Source organism: Esox lucius, chromosome 12 (genome assembly GCF_011004845.1).
Source record: "Esox lucius isolate fEsoLuc1 chromosome 12, fEsoLuc1.pri, whole genome shotgun sequence".
Taxonomy (NCBI): domain Eukaryota; kingdom Metazoa; phylum Chordata; class Actinopteri; order Esociformes; family Esocidae; genus Esox; species Esox lucius.
In genome coordinates, this window is record NC_047580.1 from 22728708 (window position 1) to 22753138 (window position 24431).

A 24431-nucleotide genomic window follows, 5' to 3' on the forward strand; every position below is an offset into this window, starting at 1 on the left:
TGTCAACCACCAGTGCATCCAACTCAGCATGCAATCACAAAAGTGTGACTATAGTCAGGTGGAAACTCTTAGTCTTTGCTCTTAATTGTCAATTTCAATTAAACTGCCATGGAATTTTGTTTTGCTTCAAATTTATTTTTATTGAACAAAACCATAATGTGAAATAAGTTACAACCCCTGGAACGTATTTTTTGTTTTGTTTTTGTACACATTTGGATACATGAATATGTAATTTTCACTTCAACACTTCACTGATAAAGTTAAACTAATTTAACAAATGACCCAGTGATTATACTTTTCAATCGTTTATTCATAAAAGATCAACAGAAATGCATTTTGCAGAAAAAATAAGTACACCAACTTCAATAGCTGGTTATGCCCGCTTAGGCTGGAATCATTTCATTCATCCTTGTAACTCTTTATATTCGAGGGCTTTCTTGCATGCAAAGTCCCCCCATAGCATTTTGATAGAACTGAGATCAGGACTGAGATTGGACCGATCTGTTTTCTTCCATGTCTTCTTTAGTCATTCTACTGTAGCTTTGCTTGTGTGTTTTGGATCATAGTCCTGCTGCCATATCCGCGTTTGAGACTTCTATGAGAATATTTCAGACAGCTCGTGGTCTGAATTTGGTGGGTCCTATGTAGATTGGCAGTGCTCTGGAATTTTCTCCATTTGTAGGTGATCTGTCTGACAGTGGAATGATGAACTTTGAATTGCTTGGGAATGGCATTGAAATCCCTCCCAGACTCATGAGCATAAATACATTTTCCTGTGAAGGACTCAGACAGGACTTCTGATCTTGATGTGTTTCCACTCACCCATATGGTTGAAACAAAACCAGTCCAAGATTCTAATCCTTATGGAAGCCTGGACTCTCCCAAGTTACATTTTCAGGATTTTCAAAAAACTGTTTTGGTGCAGCTAGAATTTAGCCATTTTATGTGACATTAAAAGTAGAGTTGTGTTAACTTTTTCCGCATAAGGAAATTGCATTTCTGTTTAACTTTATACATTTGTTGGATTTGCAACCAGGATTGGGCTAAAATATAATCATGCCATTGATGAACAAAATCCCCATGTCCACTAGAAGCAAAACAGCCCCAAATCATCAATGATCCACCCCCATATTTTACTTTTAAAGAGCATGTCGACATGGAAGTGGCATCTAACATTTGATTTTGAGACTTGATGACTCCAAGATTCCATTAGACCTTATATTTTTCCTTGCCCCCATCACCATCTTCCTCACTGTGAATCGGGGCAATATGCACATGCATGTTACAGACTTGTAAAACGTTTTGATTATTGCCCTGGCTGTGCTTTGAATTTTCAACTGTTTATGTATTTTTTTGTCAAACTATTAAAATAATGAATCGCTAAACATCTGTAGTTAACCATGATTAATCACAATTTTCGAATGTTCAAATTTGTATAAGTAAACACTTTTGTGGGTCTGAGGATTGCATCCCGGTACCTACCCATATGGAAAATAAATATATTTCTGCAATGCAAAATGTATGTAGAATATAGGTCGAATACATTTAACTTACTTGACATTTATTTTGAATTATCAAAATGTATTTCATCTGTATTTAAAAATGTATAAATACATTTCAGCTATCAAAATATATTTCAGCTTTTATTCCGCTATCTATTTGAAAATGTATAAATACATTTCAGTTTTGTCCAAATGTAACAATGCTCTCATTACAATTGTAATGTATTATAGAAAATACATTACAAAATGTATTTTGAAGCCCATATTAAAATGCATTTTTCAGATCCTGTGAAATACTGACGTATTCATTATATCACATTTAGGTGAAACACATTTTATAGATATACGTTGCCAAAATATATTTCATGTTATAGTCACAAATATAGAGTAACATTTGGAATAGTGGTTAGTGCACCTAACTGTGGAACATAAGGTTGCAGTTTCAAACTGCCTGACTGATGGATATTCAAAAAATACATTAAATAAATGTTTTATAAATATATTTGAACGGCCAATATATCAAACATTTTGACATATATTTACCAAATGTATTCAAAAATATATATTTAAAATACATTTATTAACAGACGGATCGGTGCAGCTTCTGCAGTAATGCAGTCCATGTATCGGTCTGTCGTGGTGAAGAAAGAGCTGAGCCGCAAGGCGAAGCTCTCGATTTACCAGTCAATCTACGTTCCTACTCTCACCTATGGTCATGAGCTTTGGGTCATGACCGAAAGGACAAGATCCCGGATACAGGCGGCCGAAATGAGCTTTCTCCTCAGGGTGGCCGGGCAATCCCTTAGAGATAGGGTGAGAAGCTCGGTCACCCGGGAGGAGCTCAGAGTAGAGCCGCTGCTCCTCCACATCGAGAGGGGTCAGCTGAGGTGGCTTGGGCATCTTTTTCGGATGCCTCCGGAACGCCTTCCTGGGAAGGTGTTCCGGTCCCGTCCCACCGGGAGGAGACCCCGGGGAAGACCTAGGACACGCTGGAGGGACTATGTCTCCCGGCTGGCCTGGGAACGCCTCGGTGTCCCCCCGGAAGAGCTAGAGGAAGTGTCTGGGGAGAGGGAAGTCTGGGCATCCCTGCTTAGACTGCTGCCCCCGCGACCCGGCCCCGTATAAGCGGAAGAAGATGGATGGATGGAAAATACATTTATTTTCTGTATGGGTAAGAGCATTCAGGGTACTGCTGGATGATGTTGCAGGCAGCATAACATTCATCACGTCATCTCCAGGCTCTTTCACATCTGCCACGTGCTCAGTGTGAACTGGCGAAAATGCCAATGAAGCTGCACGGTGCTGGGCTGTGAACACAGGTCCCGCTAGAGGACGTCAGGCCCTCATGCCACCCTCATGGAGTCTGTTTCTGACAGTTTGGTCAGAAACATGCACACCAGTAGTCCGCTGGAGGTCATTTTGTATACCTCTGGCAGTGCTCCTCCTGTTCCTCCTCGCACAAAGGAGCAGATACCGGTCCTGCTGCTGGGTTGATGCCCTTCTACAGCCCTGCCCAGCTTTCCTCGTCTAAGGTCCGGTCTCCTGGTATCTCTTCCGTGCTCTTGAGACTGTATTGGAAGACACAGCATGCCTTCTCGTGACGGCGCATATGGATGTGCCGTCCTGGAGGAGCTGGACTACCTGTGCAACCTGAATGGGCTGCAGGTACTGCCTCATGCTACCAGTAATGCCAAGGGCCACTAGCAAATCAGTCAGGAAGGATAAGGAGAGCAACCACTGTGTTGCCACCACTTGCAAAACCATTCCCTTGTGGGGGGATGTCTTGCTGTTGCCTCTCCAGTACACCTGTTGTCACTTTCATTTGCACCAAAACAGGTGACAATGACTCTCAATCGCTTATGTTTCCTAACTGGACAAATTGATATCCCTGAAGAATAATTGACTTGGTGTAATACTGTGATGATTGTTCTTCCTTAAACTGTACACTGCTCAAAAAATGTTACAGACATTGTTGCATTTTTTTCTGATTGGTGCGAAATTGTTAAGAATAATATAAAACCTGTCTGCTCAGCACCAAGGTGAATTGGTTTAGTCTTGACTGTTGGTTGACAGTGCTGTGGATGGGTAACATATTGATGCTTGAGTGCCAAATCAACACATGGATAGGAAAAGGTCTACGCAATCTGGTGCTCAGTTTAGGAAAAACAGGAAAGAGAAATGCCCAAAAGAACACTTATTTTTGTTAGCCTATGTTGTTTGCTATGTTATCACACACAGGGCAACAATATTCAGTTTTCTGTCCCCGCTGTGCCCCTCCACTGAAAAAAGGTGCCAACAATTTAAGTTATTAATGAACTAATACAATTTTTAGATATTCGTCGTTACTCTCTTTTACTGTGCTACATCTACAAAAAAAATAATTAATCACAGATACAAAGCTGTATACGGTCTCATAACAACGGATATCAGCTATTCAGGATTCAAACCACCCGGTCAATAGGAAAGCAATAAGGCGCAAGGGAGTGTGGTATATTGTGCTCGGCGGAGTGTTGGCCATAATTCACAAACCCCCATGAGATGCCATATTGCTTTTATGGACCAGTTACCAATGCATTTTGACCAGTAAAAATGTATGTTCTGTCATACCGTGATACGGTCAAATGTAGCACGACTGTGAAGGATGACGTACCGCTAAATATAACATCTCCGCCTATCTCAAATGTCTGCTTACATTTAACTTTAAATTTAACCATGAACCCAATCACCATGTTAATCGCTTGATTTAGCCTACAACGTAACTGTGACTAGCAACAGAATTGTTTTCCCCTCATTTTGACGTGGCAGTGGAATCTGAATAGCAGATGTGGCTTAAGTTAATATAATTATTTGAAGAAAAGACGTAGGAAATGTTAGATTTTCTTATCTGCCGATTTCACCCAACACCAAGAGCTATGATCCAAGAGTAGTTGACGTACATAATGTTACGTAGGTTAGGCTACTATAGCCACCTCCCTCCAGCTATAAAAAAACAATTCACAGATAGTGTTTTTACAAGTACGATTTCACGTAAAACGCGGATGAAATTATGAATCTGGGATATAATATTGTGTTCTTTATATCTGTTGCCATACACGTCTCAGGTAAGATTGTATTTTATTCGTAAACAGAACAGTTCATAGTTTACTTTAAACACTGACAATAATGTGTAGGCTATCAACTGGACGCTGTGATTTAAATTGACACTGTTGGTGTTAATTATTGGTTTGTGAACAGCTGAAGCTTCATCAACATGTGGTGTGCCGCCGTCCTATCCACACACTAAAGTCGCGGATAAATACATTCAACTAAACAAATACAACCATGGAGAAAAAGTCATTTATAGATGCGCAGAGAGCTACACTGAGTCCAGAGGCATTCGTTCCATCATGTGTGACAATGGGAAATGGACACGGTTAAAACTGAAGTGTGAAAGTAAGCAATACTCTACATCTAAACATTATTATGCACAATAATGTGTTTAACCCTTGTGCGCCCCTCGGGAATTTCTGTAAAATGTTCTCATTTTTTTATTTAGTGATCATTTTGTCCGTGTTGCAGCTAGGGGCATGATTTTTTGGCAGAACTCTTATTTTTTGTTACGTTTTTTAAATCAAAGTTGTTTCAAGTTGTTTATGATTTATGAAAAATAAAGCTGAAAAAAATATGAATGTATAAAGTTTATCAGTATTGTACGTGCACATCTTTGTCCACGAAGGTGTCCAAAGGGTAGTAAATTTAAGGGGCGCACAAGGGTTAAATTCATTTCATGCCATTATATCATTATGGTTAATAATAACTGTCTCTGTCTGAATTTGATCTTACGGGTTTACATTGTGTGGATTGGGACCTGTTGTGGATGCATATGAAGAATGTAGCCTAAGGGAAAAACATCTACATTCACCCAGTAGGCCTACATTACCTTGGAAATAATGAACGATTAGCGGAGTTATGCAACGGAGGTGTTATCCTACACATACCACCTTATAACAGCAACATAAGCAAACATTTATTAGTAGAAATGTATTTTATATTTACCTGTTTTATTAATGAATTAATGTTTTTTTGTTGTTACAGATGCGACCTGCTCGTTCATTGTTTTTGTCCTGATTTATAGCTACTAAAGTTTCATAGCAGCCTAAACAGAATATAGTTTATTAAAGGGTCAATATTAAAGACAATATTAGTAGTAAATGGATGTTTATGTTGTGGTTTGTTCCTTTTAAAAATTGTCGCTGACCACCACAATATTACAGACAGGTCAATGTGACCCCCCTGGAAAAGAGTGAAAATCCTGGGATAAATTGACCCTGACCCCCCAATATACAATAAAAACATACACTGTTTGTTTAAGTACATCTTTGTTGCTGAGTCAATCTTTTATGATCTTCCAAATTGGAATCTCAGTTTATTCTGTGTAGTAATGCACTAACTGGTTGAGTAACAGAGAACTTTAAATTGCACTCTTCACTGTTGTAGAGTTGAGAATACAACAATTATTAATTTACAGGAGAGAATGCCTATGTTTTGTGTAGCTAACATTAAAAAGGGATGCATTGTACCTAAGAACAGCTCTTAGCCATGATATATTGGTCATATACCATACACCTCTATACCTTATTTCTTACAGATTAACTCTTATTCATCTCATCACTGACCTTTAAATTTCATTTAGTTTGACTGGGTTGCATTCTTCCCATTTAAGTGTTCTTTTTTTTGGCAGAAACACTCTGCTTTCCTTGGCTGCTCTGCTGTTCCCTAATGTGTCTTCTCTCTTAGAGAAAACGTGTGGATCTGCCGGGGACTTATTCAATGGATACTTTAATTATACAGGGTCTTTGTTTGGGGACAAGGCCTATGCCGTTTGCAATGAGGGGTGAGTGTCTTGAATGTAATTAAATACTCCTGTTGCCCAGGCTATGTTTTAATCCTTTCAAATACTGGCGCAGGTTTACACTGAAGGGGATGGAATACAGAACATGTAAGGACTCTGTCTGGACTGGAGAGATTCCCACATGTGAAGGTATGCAATATTTAAATAGAAATCATAAAGTAATATGCAGCAGTACGGTTCAACCCTTTTTAACTAAAACGTATAACACTTCCTGATCATTATTTAATTATATATTAAATACCAGACCAGCGTGGGAATGTGAGTATTACACCAAGATTATGCTGTTGAGGCTACACCATGTTGGCCTTGGACATTCTGTCTGTTTATTTTCCCATTATCACAAAATTAAGGTCATCATAGAAACAACAATAACATTTCAAATGTTCTGATTCTAGAGGGAAGGGAACCACAAATATCCCAAGCAGGAATCACTTGCCCTTATCCTTCAGTGGCTAACAGCATGAAGCTGGGGGAGGCTGTCTCAGTGTACAGGGTCAGAGACTCTGTAACCATTGTGTGTTCTGAGGGTTTCCTCCTGACTGGAGACGAGCAGATCACTTGTGGACCAGACGGCCAGTGGCAGACCCAGCTCCCACAATGTCTGCCTTCTGTCGAAGGTGAACTTCATCCTGTTTTACATGAAGATTGACAGTCCTAATGCCCAACATCTCTTAGGGTTGTCCACATTCTGTTATTCCAGGGGTGCCTTGATTATGGGGGTGCCTAGGCTTTCTTGATCCCGACTGTCATTACTATATCATTTCTGAGGCAACGTCCTTTTAGACTATAATATTCATTCGTAATTTGTATGAAGTGCTCTGTAAAGATAGGGTCAGGATGTCTGCCACATCTAGACCTGCGCCAACGTTATCTCCTCTCTCCTTGTTTTTTCTTTCTCGTAGACATCTCTTGCACTCCTCCCAAAACACAGGAAAGAAGTACATTCACAGTAATCAGTGGCCTTAAAGAAGTTTATAGACCTCAAGACTCTTTATCTTTTTCCTGCATTAATAATTATCATTTAAATGGTTCAAAAACTGTTACATGTGGGCTTGATGGAAAATGGAATCCTCCACTTCCCAATTGCACACGTATGTATCCTGACACAATTAGGAGAATTGATATACATTATACAGACATACCTACAGTAACTTTGTGGTAAAATGCCTCTGCTCTGTTTTACCTATTATCTTTTATAGAGATCAAGTGCCCTCCATTAAAAGTAGAAAATGGCAAGACATCCACCAACCACAGAAGACCTGGATCTGAGGTGATCATAACCTGCTATAAAGGACACATACCTAAAGGTGTGTCCCGCATAGTCTGTTCACCATTGGGGAGATGGATGGGGGAGATTCCATTGTGTGTGCCAGGTAAATGATCTCTCTTTTTCTCATTATGTAATATACTAGCTTATTCTTCTACTGTATGCTTTGTATTGGCTTGTACATCTTTCTCATGAAAATAAAATACAGACTCCTTAACTGAAATCCCAACCAACTTCTTCCATGTTCTAAGTCTCCCGATTCCATTCTAATTTTTAAACCAGATATAATTTTCTACTGTCAAAATGGTCCATATCCCTCTCCTTTAGGCACATGTGGCGTGCCACCGTTCTACCCCAACAGACATCTTTCTCAAAGCTATCTAACAAAGACAAACTTTAGTCTTGGTGACCGGGTCAGGTACAGTTGTGGCATTGGATACATGAGAGTGAGAGGAACTGTCTATAGTACCTGCGTCAGGGGAAATTGGACGCCGTTAACTCTGAGATGTGAACGTAAGAAACCATTCAAATCAATATTCATGATATTTCATGATATTATGAAAAGTATGTGTACAGTGTGTGTGAGAGAATAAAATAAAAAATTCAGCAGGTTGGAGTCATACATAACTTTGTTCCCAGTGTATTTGGACAGAAGTTGTCTGGGAGTGAGATTACATCATAAGTAGCTTGTTCAGAAAGTTACCCTTCCTTATTCAGGCGCTAGGTGGCAGCACAACCATAGTCTGTAATACTGTATCACTGATAGTGAAGGTTTATGCATTTCTGGGCCTTCAGAAAAGTATTTTTCATACGTTTCTTGTCCAAAGGCAAATCGTGTGGATCTGCTGGAGAGATAGATTTTGGTAATTTCGTCTACACTGGTGTGGAGTTTGGAGACACAGCCACTGGGGTTTGTAATGAAGGGTAAGTTCTATTTTGATAGGGTATCATTTCTGTCAAGGCTACTTTGAACTTCCACTGGTTACAGTATACAAATGGAAGGATGCATTGTCAGATTGAATCACTTTTATTTCATTTTACCAGGTTTCAGCTGGTTGGACAGAATGTAAGACATTGCATGAATGATGGCTGGGATGGGCGTGTTCCTGTGTGTGAACGTAGGCCATCATATTCCTTTTGCAGATAGGTTAATACACCACACAGTTTTATACCTGGCTTATAGTTACATTGCTGTCATTGGCTTTGCTTTAGTTTGTAACAGGTGTCAGTATCATCTGGTGCATTTGGTCAAAAAGACTGTAAAGTCACCAGTAATTCAACAAAACATTTTATTCAGAAAATTGGTTCAGTCATTTGGCAGATGCTTATATTCAGAGCAACCTACAGTAACAATTAGCGTTAAGTACTTTGCTTAAGGGCACGTCAACAACAGTAGTTCACCATGTCTGCCCCGAGATTCAAACCGGCTACCTTTCGGTAACTGGCCCAGTACTTTAAAGTCTGACTGTGTAGAATCCTGCTTGTAATGTCTACAAAGCAATTAAGGTAATTACTGCAGATGTCTTCTGGTCATTTGTACTTGGTCATTTGAAAAACATACATATTGTCCCTTAAACCAGAAAGCTGTCTGTCGCTCTTATGTAGGAGCCTTCCCCTGTTTTATAACATCACTGAACTTCTAGTGTTGTCACCATAATCCTTTCAAAATTAATGTAATGTGTATTGAATGCATGTGAATTGTGAGTGTTTGTGTTGGTGTCTTTCAGCGGTTCAGTGTGTTGATCCTCCTGAGGTCATAAATGGGGAGATGGATGGCAATTTGGAACCACCTCACATTTACAGAACTGTGATTAATTATCGGTGTCGTAAAGGGAAACTGATTGGAGCGAGTGAGATCTACTGTACCAAAGATGGAACATGGAGTGCCCCACCTCCTGAGTGCAAAGGTTCCAAATATTTGTTTTTGTCAAACCATAGTTACACAAAATGTACAATATGTTTGTTCCCTTTAAAAAACTTGTAACATCACTAAACTGTTGAGAATTTGAGCCTACAAAGGCCTAATTTACTGCAGCCTATTTTATCTGAATATTAATAATGTGGAATTGAGGTATCTAACTGTTATTTTGTTTAATGAAAATAGTCAAAAGAAACTACCAATTCTCAAGGAATACATTTTTAGGATTGTCTGGCAGTGGTCTAACAGACTAATTTAAATTGTCATAATGGGAGGGATATGTAACCTGAAAACTGTTATTGGCAGAGAGGTTTGAAAGAGAGCATTGTTATTCATTTATAACCTTTTACTGCCTGATGTCATTAGGTTGGCCAAAACATAATTCCACCAAAACTGGCAGAAATGTTTGTTCTTACACTTGAAAATGAATTATCATAATCAGCCTAAAAATACAGTGCCCTGCAGAATCAATGGCATTGTAGCTAAATATGACATATAATAATATAACATTATTATATTTTAAACAATATAGGGTGTGTAAAATATAACAAAAAGGCTGTCAACATGTTTTGTTGTTTATCAGTGTGATTTTAAACTAAAATAATCTTGAATCTAACTTTTAATTGAATGTAAATTGAGAATTGTTTTTTAATCAATAAATAATTATTGTTTTCAAAAATGTGCAAAGATAACAACCTGAGTTGTCTCCAATACCCTTTAAAAACCTAAAGACTGAAAACTTTGTTCACAGACATTAAATGCCCATATCCCAGAGTACCAAATGCTCGAAGAATAGGAGGAATAACGCAACCTCTTGTCTTGGGTGACACCTTGACATTTGTCTGTTATTCGGGCTTTGTCATGGAAGGACCAGACACTGTCAAATGTGGCCTGGATGGGACATGGATGCCTGCCCTTCCGACATGTAATTGTGAGTATCCTAAATGTCTAAATGTTCTATTCACTGAATATAAAACTGTTGAGGCTTGGATGATACATAACTGTGTTACAGAGTATAACATTCCTATATTTTTGTTTCTATCTTTTTTCATTTCAGAACTGGCAGTGACCTAAAACTGTCAAACACTTTACCATCGTAATTAAGCATACTCATTTCATTTTACTCTAATATAATTTCACCTGATGACAGATGAAAATGCAGTCATTGGGTAAATGCTTCTGCAAGTATCTGTGGAATTTGGCTCACATTCCTTGAGGGGCTTTGAGGTACATGTTGCTTCAATTAAAAAATGTATTCAAGCAGTCTCAAAGAAGGTTGTATTTTTAATAGTAATAAATAATAATATAATATGGAACTGGATGACAGACTCTTATGTGACTTACTATATTTAAGAGTGATCTGTTTTCGTGAACGGGTGCTACATTAGAGATTGTTTATTGTCCTGTAGCTGTAGTTTTTGGGTGCTCATGTCACATTATTCCTCAAAAACAACAGAATGTGAGAAACAGAAAGTTATTAAAATCTTAAGCATATGCAGCATATGCAGCATGTCTGGAACACTCTGAAGTGGATGGCTGGAGGGAAGGGGCCACCCTTGAGAATGCCCAATTGCTGGAGATTGAACCTGAGGATGCCATGGTGGAACAGTGAGCTCTGGGTTGGTAGAAGGTATGAGAGGTAAGCTATTTCCAAAAAATATGAGCCAAGTGGAGCCATAGAGGGCTCTTTGTTTTTTCTACACAGGGGAACCCTTTTTGGTTCTAGGTAGTTATTTTAAGAGGATTCTGCTCAGGACCCCCTTTAAATGGTTCTAACTAGAACCTACAATTAAGGGTTCTGTCTTAAAACCTTTATGATTTTCTCAGTTCTAAAAGGTTATACAACCCTGTTTCCAAAAAGGTTTGGACACTGCATAAAATGCAAATAAAAACAGAATGCAATGATGTGCAAATCATATATTCCTGTATTTAATTGAAAATAGTACAAAGACAACATATCACATGTTGAAACTGAGAAAGGATATTGTTTTAGGAAAAATACATGCAATACATTTTGATGCCAGCAACACATTTAATACCAGAAATAGAACTATGCCAGCCTAGTTAGAGGCCCATGCTTATAACAGACGAATGTTATTGTCCCTGGCTGGTTTCAATCCGAGGTTTGCTATGTGGCGGGTTGTGTCTTTAACCATTCCGCAGTTTAAACTGTGGGAATGTAACTTTTACGTCAGCCATCATTTTTTTTTGCTGAAATAACGTGGACAACGGAACTAAAGTGTACTCTTGCACAAAGATGAGGGAAATTGAATGGGTCGGAACCTTGTAGGTCGGGGATATTCTCACAAGACCACACAGCCTACTGGTATTCAGTTCAGCTCTGTATTGTCTTCAAATGTACATTTTACCCCAGCCATTGCATCATTTGCTGAAATAATGTGGGTAACAGAACGTTTATTAATGGAACTAGAGTGTACTCGTGTACAAAGATAACTGTAGACATGGCTAACTAATAGCTATACAGCCTAGCTATAACAAAAATAATGACTCCAATTACTCCATGGCTGGTTTTGTTTCTTTAGAAAACAATAACAGTATAAAAGGGTCATGTAATACAGTTATTCTCTTAAATATATGAGATTCATGTTATTACAGAGTCTATATATATTGTTGTGCGATGGCTGAAAGTACTGAGTTGAGGAATATTTCTGAGAGACAAAAATTGGAAGGTCTGAGAGGACGAATATTTCTGAGAGACAAAAATTTGAATGTCTGAAAGGGGAAATGAACCAGGGTGATAACATTGAAGGTCAGAGATGATCCCACAAGACCATAGGGATTGCTGATAGCCAGTCCACCTCTGTCTCCAAATGTAAATTTCACCCCAGTTATTACATTATTTACTGATATAATGTGGGCAACAGAACGTTTATTAATGGAACTAAAGTGTACTATTGTATAAAGATGACTGTAGATGGTCATCCATACAATAACAGTTGAATAGCTAATCTCTACGCCAGGGGTATTCAAACCAGGCCCTCGAAGACAATTCCACTAAATTTTTTATTGCACCCCTCTAGTCAGGGACTTACTCAGACTTAAGACACCAGGTGGGTGCAGTTAATGATGAGGTAGAACAGAAAACCAGCAGGCTCTGGTCCTCGTAGTGTAAGGTTTACACTACGCAATGCGAGCTACGAGAAAATCGAAAGCATCTGTAATTCTCAAATCGCAAAGTAGTTTAAACGCCTCCCTGAGAATATATAGGTAAAATATAACAAAATTATAACAAATCATTTGCTGAAATAAAACAAAAAACAAATAACAAAAGTTTAAGATATAGCCTAATATACGTAGTTTTTAGTTCTATAGCTAATTTCTTGAGCATATAATAGTCCTATCAATTGGCACTGATATTGAATTCCAATTGATGCTCAATTTTATTGGTTTCATGTTTTTAATTTAATACTTTTGCACGATTAACCAAACATATTTAAAAATAGTAATCAAAAGTGTACATATATAGGTATAAATATATACATTATACCTAGCTTTTTGCCTTTGGATATTGGAATGTGCAATATATGGTTAAAATTGGTTTTCTTAACTCCCTTAAATACTGCTATCAAGATTGAATTATTTTCAGTGGTATAGATTTCATTGATAGAATGATTTAGAGACCTAAATATGGAATTGGTGGTAAAAAAAAAAAAAAACAGGGGCATTTTACCCCATTGGGAGGGACATTTTGCCCCAATAGTGGGGTAAAATGCCCCATTTACATAGTTTGGCATTTGATTAAGTTGCAATCAAATAGAAACATTCTGACCAATATTTTCTTTGCTAATATATTTGTCTGACTCTAATCAATATGTTCATGTAAAAATTTGACCACACATTGCTTTTTTGAGTCAGAAAATACAGATTTCCCTTAAGGGGGGCATTTTCCCCCAAGTTACTTCACGTATTTCATGGATGATGATGAAGTACGTATTGTTTTATATATAGTAAACTAGTATGACAGTATTGGGACCGTTTGGGACATACTCCCTCATCAGAAAATTGCATATCGATGTTAGATCATTTTTTCATGCATTAACATCAGGCCAAGTTTAAATATTTACCAAGTCACCATTAACTATTGTGTTAAAATGACTAATGTTTCTTATTAAGTGGCAAAGATATTTCTTTTCATGGCACAACGTTAGTTTCATTCGTGAATGACATTGATACAGTAACTACAAATATAGGTGAAGATAACTGACTATTTCATTAAGTGAAAAGATGAGAGAATCGTGGAAACCCCTCCTATTTTACTGGGCAAGGGGTTGAGATCTATATTACCCCAAAAAGCATGCACAGATGCAATATAACCAAGTGTTTTATTTTAGGCTTACTATAACATAGTTACTGAAGGTTGTAGCCAGCAAAGTATTTGTCTATCCTGAACAAATTTGAATGCAGTAATTTACTTTGTCTGCAGTAAGGCTCAAACACAGGTTGCCTGCATGACAGGCCGCCTCTCTAACCACTACACTATTTAACAAAGGGTAGTTGGCATTTGCACTTCTTGGCTGGCTCTGCTTATGCGGTCTGGCAAAAAGTTGGGACAGGGGCATGTTAACCATTGTGTTGCATCACCTCTTCATTTAACAACACTCTGTAAACGTTTGGGTACTGAGGAGACCAGTTGGTGTAGTTTTGAAAGTGGAATGTTGTCCCATTCTTACTTGATACAGGACTGCAGCTGCCCAACAGTTTGGGGTCACCTTTGCAGTATTTGTCACTTCATAATGTGCCAACTGTTTTCAGTAGGGGTCAGGTCTGGACAGCAGGCAGGCCAGTTTAACACCTGGACTCTTGTACTACAGAGCCATGCTGTTGTAATACGTGCAGAATGTGGTTTGGCATTGTCCTGCTGAAATAAGCAAGGCCTTCCCTGAACTAGACATTGCCTGGATGGCAGCATATGTTGCTCCAAAACCTGTATATATTGTTTCGCATTTGTGGTGCCTTCACAGAAGTGCAAGTCACTCATGCCATTTGCACTAATGCCCCCCCATACCATCATGGATGCTGGCTTTTGAACTGTGCCCTGATAACAAGCCGGATGGTCACTCTCCTCTTAAGCCCGGAGCATGCGGCATCATTGATTCCCAAAAATAGTTGTACATTTAGATTTTTCAGACCACAGGACAGTTTTCCACTTTGCCTCAGTCCATCTAAAATGAGTTTGGGCCCCGAGAATGCGCTGCTGTTTCTGGATGTTGTTTATGTATGGTTTCTTCTTTGCATGGTAGAGTTTTGACTTGCATTTGTGGATGCTGCGGCATATTGTGTTCACAGACAATGGTTTTCGTAAGGACATGCAGTGATGTCCACTACACAGAATTGTATCTGTTTATAGTGCATTGCTGCGTGAAGGCCCATAGATCACGGCCATCCAATATTGGTTTTTGAGATGAAAGTGTCGACCAGACTAGTGCAGACCACTATCCTCTCTAGAACCGGAACATCCCCCCCCGCAAAATAAAAAGGTGAAAAATGGTTCCAGTTCAAAAAAAAAAGTTCAAAACCTACTGAAATGGTTCAAATGCAATAAACAATGTTTTCCAAAGTAAAAATTGTAGTGATCAATAAATTGCCATAAACGCCTAATGAATCAAATATGATTTTTTTGCATATATGTAAATTATATATATAAAATAATTGTGGTATTTTCTCAAAGGGTCCAATAAACACTTCAATTTTCAGTTTGATGTGTCAGGTTTCATAGAGCTAATACCCAATCATGTTACTGACCTGTTGCCAATTGACCTAATTAGTTGTGTGATATTCCACCAGGTTTAGTTTTTTTGCCTTACACAAAATTTAAATTCTTTGGTGCCTCTGTCACCGCTTTTTTGAAACATTTTGCTGGCATCAAATTCAATGTGAGCATGTACTTTAATATAATTTCTCAGTTTCAACATTTGATTTGCTGTCTTGGAACTATTTTATTTTGAATATAGGGTTCAAATGATTTGCACATCATTGCTTTCTGTTCTTCTTTAAATTTTAGACAGCATGACAACTTTTTTGTGAGGAAACAGGGTTGTACATAGAACCCTCTATGTAAAATGCTGCAAAGAACCCCTTTATCATTTAAGGGTTTCTGTCCATGTGTAGGGCACTTGCTAGAACAGTTATCTCAAAATAGTTCCCTCAAAAAGCCTGCGAAGTGTCCATCCAAACTACTGACATTTTTCAATTAATTCATACAAGCATAAACATCAAGTTTTTAAAATTGAAGTAGAATATTACATTTAGTTTATTTTATATATATAAAAGCATGTGATTTTGAAGTTTGAAAAGAAGAAAAAAATGTAGGCAACAATATTTAATTTCTAATCTATAAATAATGTTGGACCGTATTCCCATTTTGGACTGTTTCAAATGACATAGTAACTGACCGCTATTATTCCCAATGTTATTTAAATCCAACATACAAAAAAATCTGTTACTTCAATGAATAGACTAGAATCATTATTGAATGATTTCCCTTTTCCACACAGAACCGAAGGGAGGGTTCTTTTAAAAATGAAGGCAACAGCAAGATGTGCGCAGATGAAATGTCCTGAAGAAAGATAACAAAAAGTCCACATATCAACCAAAACAAACATACCCACAGTAGTTTTAAGAACATACATTTGTTCATTTTACAACCCCAAAAAGTTACTGACATGGCAGCACTGCTTCATTTCCCCTGGTGTGCCATCTGCAGGATATTTGCTCAGTTATGATTTTGCAGTGGGCCCCAATATGTAGACTTGCTCCACAGAAGCTGTGAGGAAGACTGAAAGTTTTATGCAAAAGTGCTACAGAAATACATGTACAATGTGTGCTTATATTCATCAAATTCCATTAATTACAAGGATCATCATTTCAGCTAAACAAACTGGAACCCAGGCTACAAAATACAATTAAAAGCATTGAAACAATGCGTAATATTAAGGGATATCTCTAATATTTTCTGTAGTTAGGGCATCCACCTCCATTCTTCTCTAGAATCTTGTCCTTCCCACTCACAAAACATTTATTCTGGGTGCAGCTTAATCATCATTTAAAATTCAAAACCAAAGCAAAAATAAATATACTAAACAAAAACATGTTGTACTCCTTAAGTGGTATCCCTACACAGGCTAAAGAGCCAGGGAGTGGGAACCTCTTCAATCAGTATTCCCTGTGGCACTTTGGCTGTAAAATCTTGAATATTCTAAAATCTGTTTTCCATATCTACTATTATTTCCAGTTTCTTTTGACATTGTATTTCTTTGTTCGATTCCATTGATCCCCGGCACTGTAAATACAATGTCCACTTTCTCCACAATTAATATTCCTGGATGGGAATCTACAACTATTACTTCATTTTGTTTGGTTCTACTTCAGATGTTCACTACCTCAGAATGTCAACTGTTGACAGCCCAGATCCTTGCTACTTTATCTTCCTTCACTCTAACGGCACTCAGGGGGGTGATTTCCACCACAATTGTAGAACTTTCCATCCTCCAGCTCTTTTACCACAATGTTTAGTTTACAAACACTTGCAACATGACCAAAGATCTAACATTCATGTCACTGCAAAAGTTTTTGCTAATATGCCAGCATAGTATATCTCATATGTTACAGATTTACACTGGTTGAAGAACACCCTACATTAAACATTAACAATGCAGTGACATGCATCAGTTTTTCAATATATTTTGTGCTTAAACCATTAAACTTCTATATCCAATGCTACTATATTCAATCTGAGTACACTTTTATGTGCAGCTAACTTTTGATTTGTAGCACATCTGTGTTGAAGTTTGCTGTTGTTGCACATAGAAAGGCCAGGTTCAGTTGCAAAATGTTCTCAAACATTGTAAATTCCATTAGCAAGCTGACACGATTCCTTATTCTTGATGTTGGCGAGGCATGATTATTCTACTTAGCGTATTTCATAGCATATCAATATGATCCAAAACCTTATATCCTGCTGAACATACCCCAGTCCCACATATCTGTCTGAATGATCGGTGGACTACACTGCACTACTGCAGGTCCACTATCAGAAAAATCTGAAACCTATCATTAAATCTGTATGCCAACCAATGTAAAGAGTGGGACAAAAGTTATTTTGAATCATGTTCTAGCTGTTACTTTAGTCTGACGTATTCCAGTTTGGTTTGTTGGTAAATACAGAATCTCAAGTTTAAGATTGGAGTTCAATTCCCACTTGATGGTGCGTAGCTGCTGGGATGAATGTGACAGAAATTTATTCAAATGGGTCTAAAAGTTACCGTATATTAGCCCTGCCAATTGAAGTTCTTTGTGTTTTGTCTGACGGTTAATATAACAGGGTTCTTACACAAAAGTCTGGTGTTTAATTCCCACAGGTTCTGCTGAACACTGAACATTTGTCTCAAACATTTTGTAATGAGGGAAGTTCAAAACATAGATTAATGTGTTTCTGGCTTTTTCTGATGTAAGTACAAAATGATTGAATTCCAAGTCAAATTGACAGCATGTTTAACACTTATTGTGTCAATCTGGTTTTATTAAACAATGTTTAATAAACATTTTTATTGAATTGTTAACTATCCGCAGTTTTTAGTATCATACAGGTTTTGCCTCATAAATTCTAGATGTTTAATAGATCAATTGAAGGAGAACAAGTCTTTATACCAATCAAAAAAAATGAAATAAAACATTGGAACACTTAACTTAATAAATGTATATTTTATTTGGAAGAGGTAGTCCCACACCTCACAGAACATACAAAAAAAATTAAGGTAATACTACTACACCATTTCCAAAAACATTGGGATGCTGTGTAAAATGTGAAGAACAAAATAAATAATTTAAACCCTATATTCAATAGAAAATAGCTGCTGGCATCAAATTCAAAGTGGGTATATATGTTTTTAGATACAATAACATTTCTCGGTTTCAACATTTCATATGTTGCCTTTGTACAATTTTCAATTAGATAGTAATAAATGATTTGGACATCATTGTATTCTGTTTATATTTGCATTTTATGCAGCATCCCAACTTTTTTGAACCAGGGTTGTATGTATATGTAAAACGATTTCCCTCTAGGAAAAGAAAAATGTAGAACATTTCTCACATATTTGAAACATTTAGACCCTGACATGAACACTAAGGCTTAGCATGAATGATAAACTCAAAAGGTTTACTCATATTTACAAGGGTTCTATGTAGAACCATACTTGTCTTCCGAATAATATTTATTGTCTTCCAAACAATCATCTTAACGATTCTTTGAATACAAGGTTTTACCTAGCTGTCTGCCTAACAAAGAACCCTTGTCTTCCAAAAGGTTTCTTCAGATTAAAATAGTTATTTGTAGAAATCCATCCATTTGCAAAGACAGGTGTTGCACCAATGCTGAGGGTGTGGTAAACAGCTCCGGTAGGGGTGGAATTTTTGCCTAGTTCAGTTGTATCACTGTTGAACTTAAGAATGCTTTGTTAGATCCCAGTGATTGCGGAGAGAAATTATTCAATCTGTATCCGTCAAGGTAAGAGATGGGTTGAGGAGATATTTGGTGCTGAGCTAGATGCATTTTTCACTGCATTGGCAGTCAAGGTTATAGTGAATCTGACCAAGGGGGTGGATGTTCTGTAGATGATGCAGAATAATGGGGCTAGTGGGAGCTGTGTTGCACCTACAATGTACGATGTGCTAAGATGTACGTCTGTAAAATAAGACTATTCACCAAAGTCACTAATGAACAGTGATGGTACACAGGAGATGTATATATCATCATCACAGCACTTTAAACCAGTGGGAAAGAGAAAGAGACAATAGAATCAGGTGCATAAACATTTAATTGGTATCATTGTTTGTTTTTATGAGCCAATAACAAGAGTATAGCATTTGTCCTAAACAGGTGGTCATTGACAGCATGTGTAGCACCACGCAGCCACAAGAGGGGAGACTGTAACCTAGTTTGTGATTATATATTTGGATGATTTATGAAATACTGTTTTGGTTGCCCATTAATTTGCAGCCTGGCTATGTTCATTGTAATAAAGCATTAGGAAGGACTCATAATGTTTCTAGTACAGTACAGTGTGTGCAGCACTACGCTCTCCTAAATGTGGAAGATGATCATCTGTACAAACAAAACACAAAAGCTGACAGGAAAACGTTCCGGACCCTCTCCGGCAGTCCAGTCCCAGACAGCTGCCAAGGCCTTCCCGCCATACCACATCACTCAACAACTGTGGCGTTGGAGCTGCCTGTTGTCATTGATAATGTATCGAGAAGCGTTGCTCACAGACCAAGCACACTTTTGGTGGACTTCACTGAATGCCCCTTTCATATAACCCCCTGTGGGATGTAGATAATGACCATGTTTTTTCAGATTGTTATGGAGAGAATTATGCTGCAAACGATTCAGATTTGAGGAGAATGTATATGTATTTTCTGTTGTTGTCAAGGACCAGTGCAATGTGAGCACTGTCAACCAAAGACAAAAGCTACCAGAGGATGAACCATGTGTAATGTTGCTCTCTGAAAATAAAAGATTTTCTGCTGTTTTTAATAAATAATATTTATACAATACTATTATACACTAAGTGGTCAGTTTATTGGGTACTCCAGTCCATGCATGAATATTTATTTCTGTTATAAACATCAGGTCAATTGGCTGTGGATTGCTATATTAAAGCAGGCAGACAGGCAAGGAGGCATTCAGTTACTGCTCGATTGAACCTTAGAATGGGCAAAAGGATTGAAGACCACACTGGGTTCAATCACCACAAATGAAGAGTGGAAAACATTTCCTGGTCCGAAAAATCCTAGCTGCTGTTGTGTTTGATTGAACAAGCTGTTTACAGCACGAATCCAATCCGTCCAATCTGCATCAGCAGTGTGATGCCATTGCAACAGCATAGACAAACACTTCTGTGGAATGTCTCTGATACCTGAATGCTGCAAGAAGAAAACATAATGCTCCAGTGAAGTTCTTCAGCGGAAGGCAAAGGAAGACCTGCCCAGTCTACAGTTTCCTGACCCTATGGGGTGAACAACATGTATTATTCTACATTGCATTGTTAAGTGATGCTTTCATTGATCACTGCTCAGGTTTCCTGAAAGTTTTGAGTGGCCTGCCATCATTATCCTGAGTGCATGGATAATGGTAGCTCAAAAACCAACTTCATCTGATTTTACAAGAACAGATAGTTAATCGCTAATGAACTGTGCTGTATACCTGTCTAGGGAGGACCTGCTAATCTTCCTCCTTGACCTCATCCATCCTCCCTTTGCTTCCTCATGAATGTCCTTATAGTTGGAGGCTTTAAACACTGAAAACTATGACTAAGAGTTTTAGTCCAGCACTACTTTTTCATTGCTGTTTTATTTATATTTTCTTGTTTTGCTTTAAAAATCACTCTATGATTCTGTCTAATGAAAAGTGATATAGAAGTTGATTCAATTATTAATTATTTGCAGGCACTCGAGCCATCTGAGAGAGTCACTAGAGCATGATGAGACCAGAAAAATCCCTGCTGACAATGCTCTCCCCACTGCTGGTTAATGAGAATTTGCATTGTCTGCGGGGTTTCCCATACACATTTAATGCTCAGCTTGGTGCTTTTATTTTATTATTATTATTTACACTACCATTTATTTATTAGTGTTATTTTGTGGCCCATCCACCTCTCTTTGAATAGCCGTGTTGTTCCAACCCTGAATGCTGATTAGCTGAAAACCATAGTATATGTAAGCATTAAGACACAAGAGGGTGTGTTGTATACAGTATCTCACAAAAGTGAGTACACCCCTCAAATTTTTGTAAATAATTGATTATATCTTTTCATGTGACAAAACTGAAGAAATGACACTTTGCTACAATGTAAAGCAGTGAGTGTACAGCTTGTATAACAATGTAAATTTGCTGTCCCCTCAAAATAATTGGGAGCAGGTGTGTTAAATTTGGTGTCATCGCTCTCACACTCCCTCATACTGGTCACTGGAAGTTCAACATGGCACCTCATGGCAAAGAACTCTCTGAGGATCTGAACAAAAATATTGTTGCTCTACATAAAGATGGCCTAGGCTATAAGAAGATTGCCAACACCCTGAAACTGAGCTGCAGCACGGTGGTCAAGACTATACAGCGGTTTAATAGGACAGGTTCCACTCAGAACAGGCCTCGCCATGGTCGACCAAAGAAGTTGAGTGCACATGCTCAGCGTCATATCCAGAGGTTGTCTTTGGGAAATAGACGTATGGGTGCTGCCAGCATTACTGCAGAGGTTGAAGGGGTGGGGGGTCAGCATGTCACTGCTCAGACCATACGCTGTATACTGCAACAAATTGGTCGGCATGGCTGTCGTCCCAGAAAGAAGCCTCTTCTAAAGATGATGCACAAGAAATCCCAACATGCCAACATGTACTGTGACATACTGAAGCAGAGCATGATCCCCTCCCTTCGGAGACAGGGCTGCAGGGCAGTATTCCAATATGATAACGACCCCAAACACACCTCCAAGATGACCACTGCCTTGATAAAGAAGCTGATGGTAAAGGTGATGGACTGGCCAACCATGTCTCCAGACCTAAACCGTATTGAGCATGGCTGTGTGTTGTGTTATTTTGAGGGGACAGCAAATGTACACTGTTATACAAGCTGTACACTCACTACTTTACATTGTAGCAAAGTGTCATTTCTTCGGTGTTGTCCCATGAAAAGATATTTACAAAAATGTGAGGGGCATACTCACTTTCGTGAGATACTGTACATGTACAATATACCACATCTAAGAGCTGTTCTTAGGCACTACATATGCCTGGACACAGCTCTTAGCCGTCGTATATTGGTAATATAACACAAAATCCAGAGATGCCTTATTGTTCTCATAAACCTGTTACCAAAGTAATTAGAGCAGTAAAAATCTTGTGACGTCATACCCATGGTATATCATCTTATGTCCTACGACTATCAGCCAATCAACTTTCAGGATTCCACCTAGCCTGTTAATATATGAGTAATAAGGTATGAGTGGGTTTTATGTAAGGCCAATATACCACGGTTAAGAACTGCTCTTTGACTAAAAAAGACACTAATAGTACAAACACTAATAGTACTCTCAATGTTTTCTGAGGTTTGAAAAATATTTTGGGTGTTATGTTTAAAGGCTTTTTTCTCAGATTTTTGCTTGTCAGTGTGAAGTTCTGGGAATCAGACAGTGAGGAGTGAATGAATATATTGAGGTGTATTTTCCCTATTTCAAATGGCTCCATGTACTCAAAAACATGATTTTCCTGTTTTATATACTGTATTTTTATACACTAGGGTTTTGAAATAATACTGTAAAATTGTGACAATCTTGCCTGCGTGGTGACTACGTCATAATTTTTTTGCCTGTATGGTGACATCACCAGGAACTCTTTTATATGCCTGTGAACTACACTCACCTAAAGGATTATTAGGAACACCTGTTCAGTATCTCATTAATGCAATTATCTAATCAACCAATCACATGGCAGTTGCTTCAATGCATTTAGGGGTGTGGTCCTGGTCAAGACAATCTCCTGAACTCCAAACTGAATGTCAGAATGGGAAAGAAAGGTGATTTAAGCAATTTTGAGCGTGGCATGGTTGTTGGTGCCAGACGGATCGGTCTGAGTATTTCACAATCTGCTCAGTTACTGGGATTTTCACGCACAACCATTTCTAGGGTTTACAAAGAATGGTGTGAAAAGGGAAAAACATCCAGTATGCGGCAGTCCTGTGGGCGAAAATGCCTTGTTGATGCTAGAGGTCAGAGGAGAATGGGCTGACTGATTCAAGCTGATAGAAGAGCAACTTTGACTGAAATAACCACTCGTTACAACCGAGGTATGCAGCAAAGCATTTGTGAAGCCACAACACGCACAACCTTGAGGCGTTGCCTGGTCTGAAGAGTCTCGATTTCTGTTGAGACATTCAGATGGTAGAGTCAGAATTTGGCGTAAACAGAATGAGAACATGGATCCATCATGCCTTGTTACCACTGTGCAGACTGTGGTGTAATGGTGTGGGGGATGTTTTCTTGGCACACTTTAGGCCCCTTAGTGCCAATTGGGCATTGTTTAAATGCCACGGCCTACCTGAGCATTTTCCATCCCTTTATGACCACCATGTACCCATCCTCTGATGGCCACTTCCAGCAGGATAATGCACCATGTCACAAAGCACGAATCATTTCAAATTGGTTTCTTGAACATGACAATGAGTTCACTGTACTGAAATGGCCCCCACAATCACCAGATCTCAACCCAATAGAGCATCTTTGGGATGTGGTGGAACGGGAGCTTCATGCCCTGGATGTGCATCCCACAAATCTCCATCAACAGCAAGATGCTATCCTATCAATATGGGCCAACATTTCTAAAGAATGCTTTCAGCACCTTGTTGAATCAATGCCACGTAGAATTAAGGCAGTTCTGAAGGCGAAAGGGGGTCAAACACAGTATTAGTAAGGTGTTCCTAATAATCCTTTAGGTGAGTGTATACTGCAAAGACAGTTCCAACCCTCTTTGAAAGTTAAAAAAATATATAAAACAATGTCCTCATTTAGCTTTTTTTAAATTGAAATGAATTTTTTTCAGTCCTCTAATTTTAAATGATCTTGTACGTATAGAAGTGCTTAATTTGAGCTGGATCCTGCCAGCCCAGAACAAGATCCATCACCTCTCAGATTTGTCTCAGTTTTTTCCAGCACGTTTTTTTTCGTATCTGCGCATTAGGCTATAGTTTTTTTGCACTTTTTTGCGTTACTGTTTGCGCTTTGAATTGTAAAAATTCTACTAAAAGCTTTCAGAGTTTGTAAGGTTGCCTATTCTAGAAGCCCT

General features: G+C 38.3%; 1 protein-coding gene across 1 annotated transcript; it reads left to right on the forward strand.

Moving 5' to 3' along the window:
• The first annotated feature begins 4448 nt into the window (after positions 1 to 4448).
• On the forward strand, positions 4449 to 10889 carry si:ch73-217n20.1 (CUB and sushi domain-containing protein 1). Its single transcript, XM_010891443.5, has 13 exons — positions 4449 to 4603; positions 4737 to 4934; positions 6279 to 6375; positions 6449 to 6522; positions 6789 to 7010; positions 7296 to 7484; positions 7593 to 7766; positions 7988 to 8173; positions 8488 to 8584; positions 8705 to 8778; positions 9388 to 9567; positions 10330 to 10509; positions 10636 to 10889. Coding segments are annotated over exons 1-13 (1728 nt in total). The 5' UTR covers positions 4449 to 4548; the 3' UTR covers positions 10638 to 10889.
• Positions 10890 to 24431: the final 13542 nt, after the last annotated feature.

Excerpts from the sequence above, each read along its gene's own strand:
- si:ch73-217n20.1 (XM_010891443.5), top strand. The coding sequence starts at position 4,549 with ATGAATCTGGGATATAATATTGTGTTCTTTATATCTGTTGCCATACAC. Across the intron at positions 4,604-4,736 it reads TGTTGCCATACACGTCTCAG|CTGAAGCTTCATCAACATGT; the intron begins GTAAGATTGTAT and ends GTTTGTGAACAG. Across the intron at positions 9,568-10,329 it reads CCCACCTCCTGAGTGCAAAG|ACATTAAATGCCCATATCCC; the intron begins GTTCCAAATATT and ends CTTTGTTCACAG.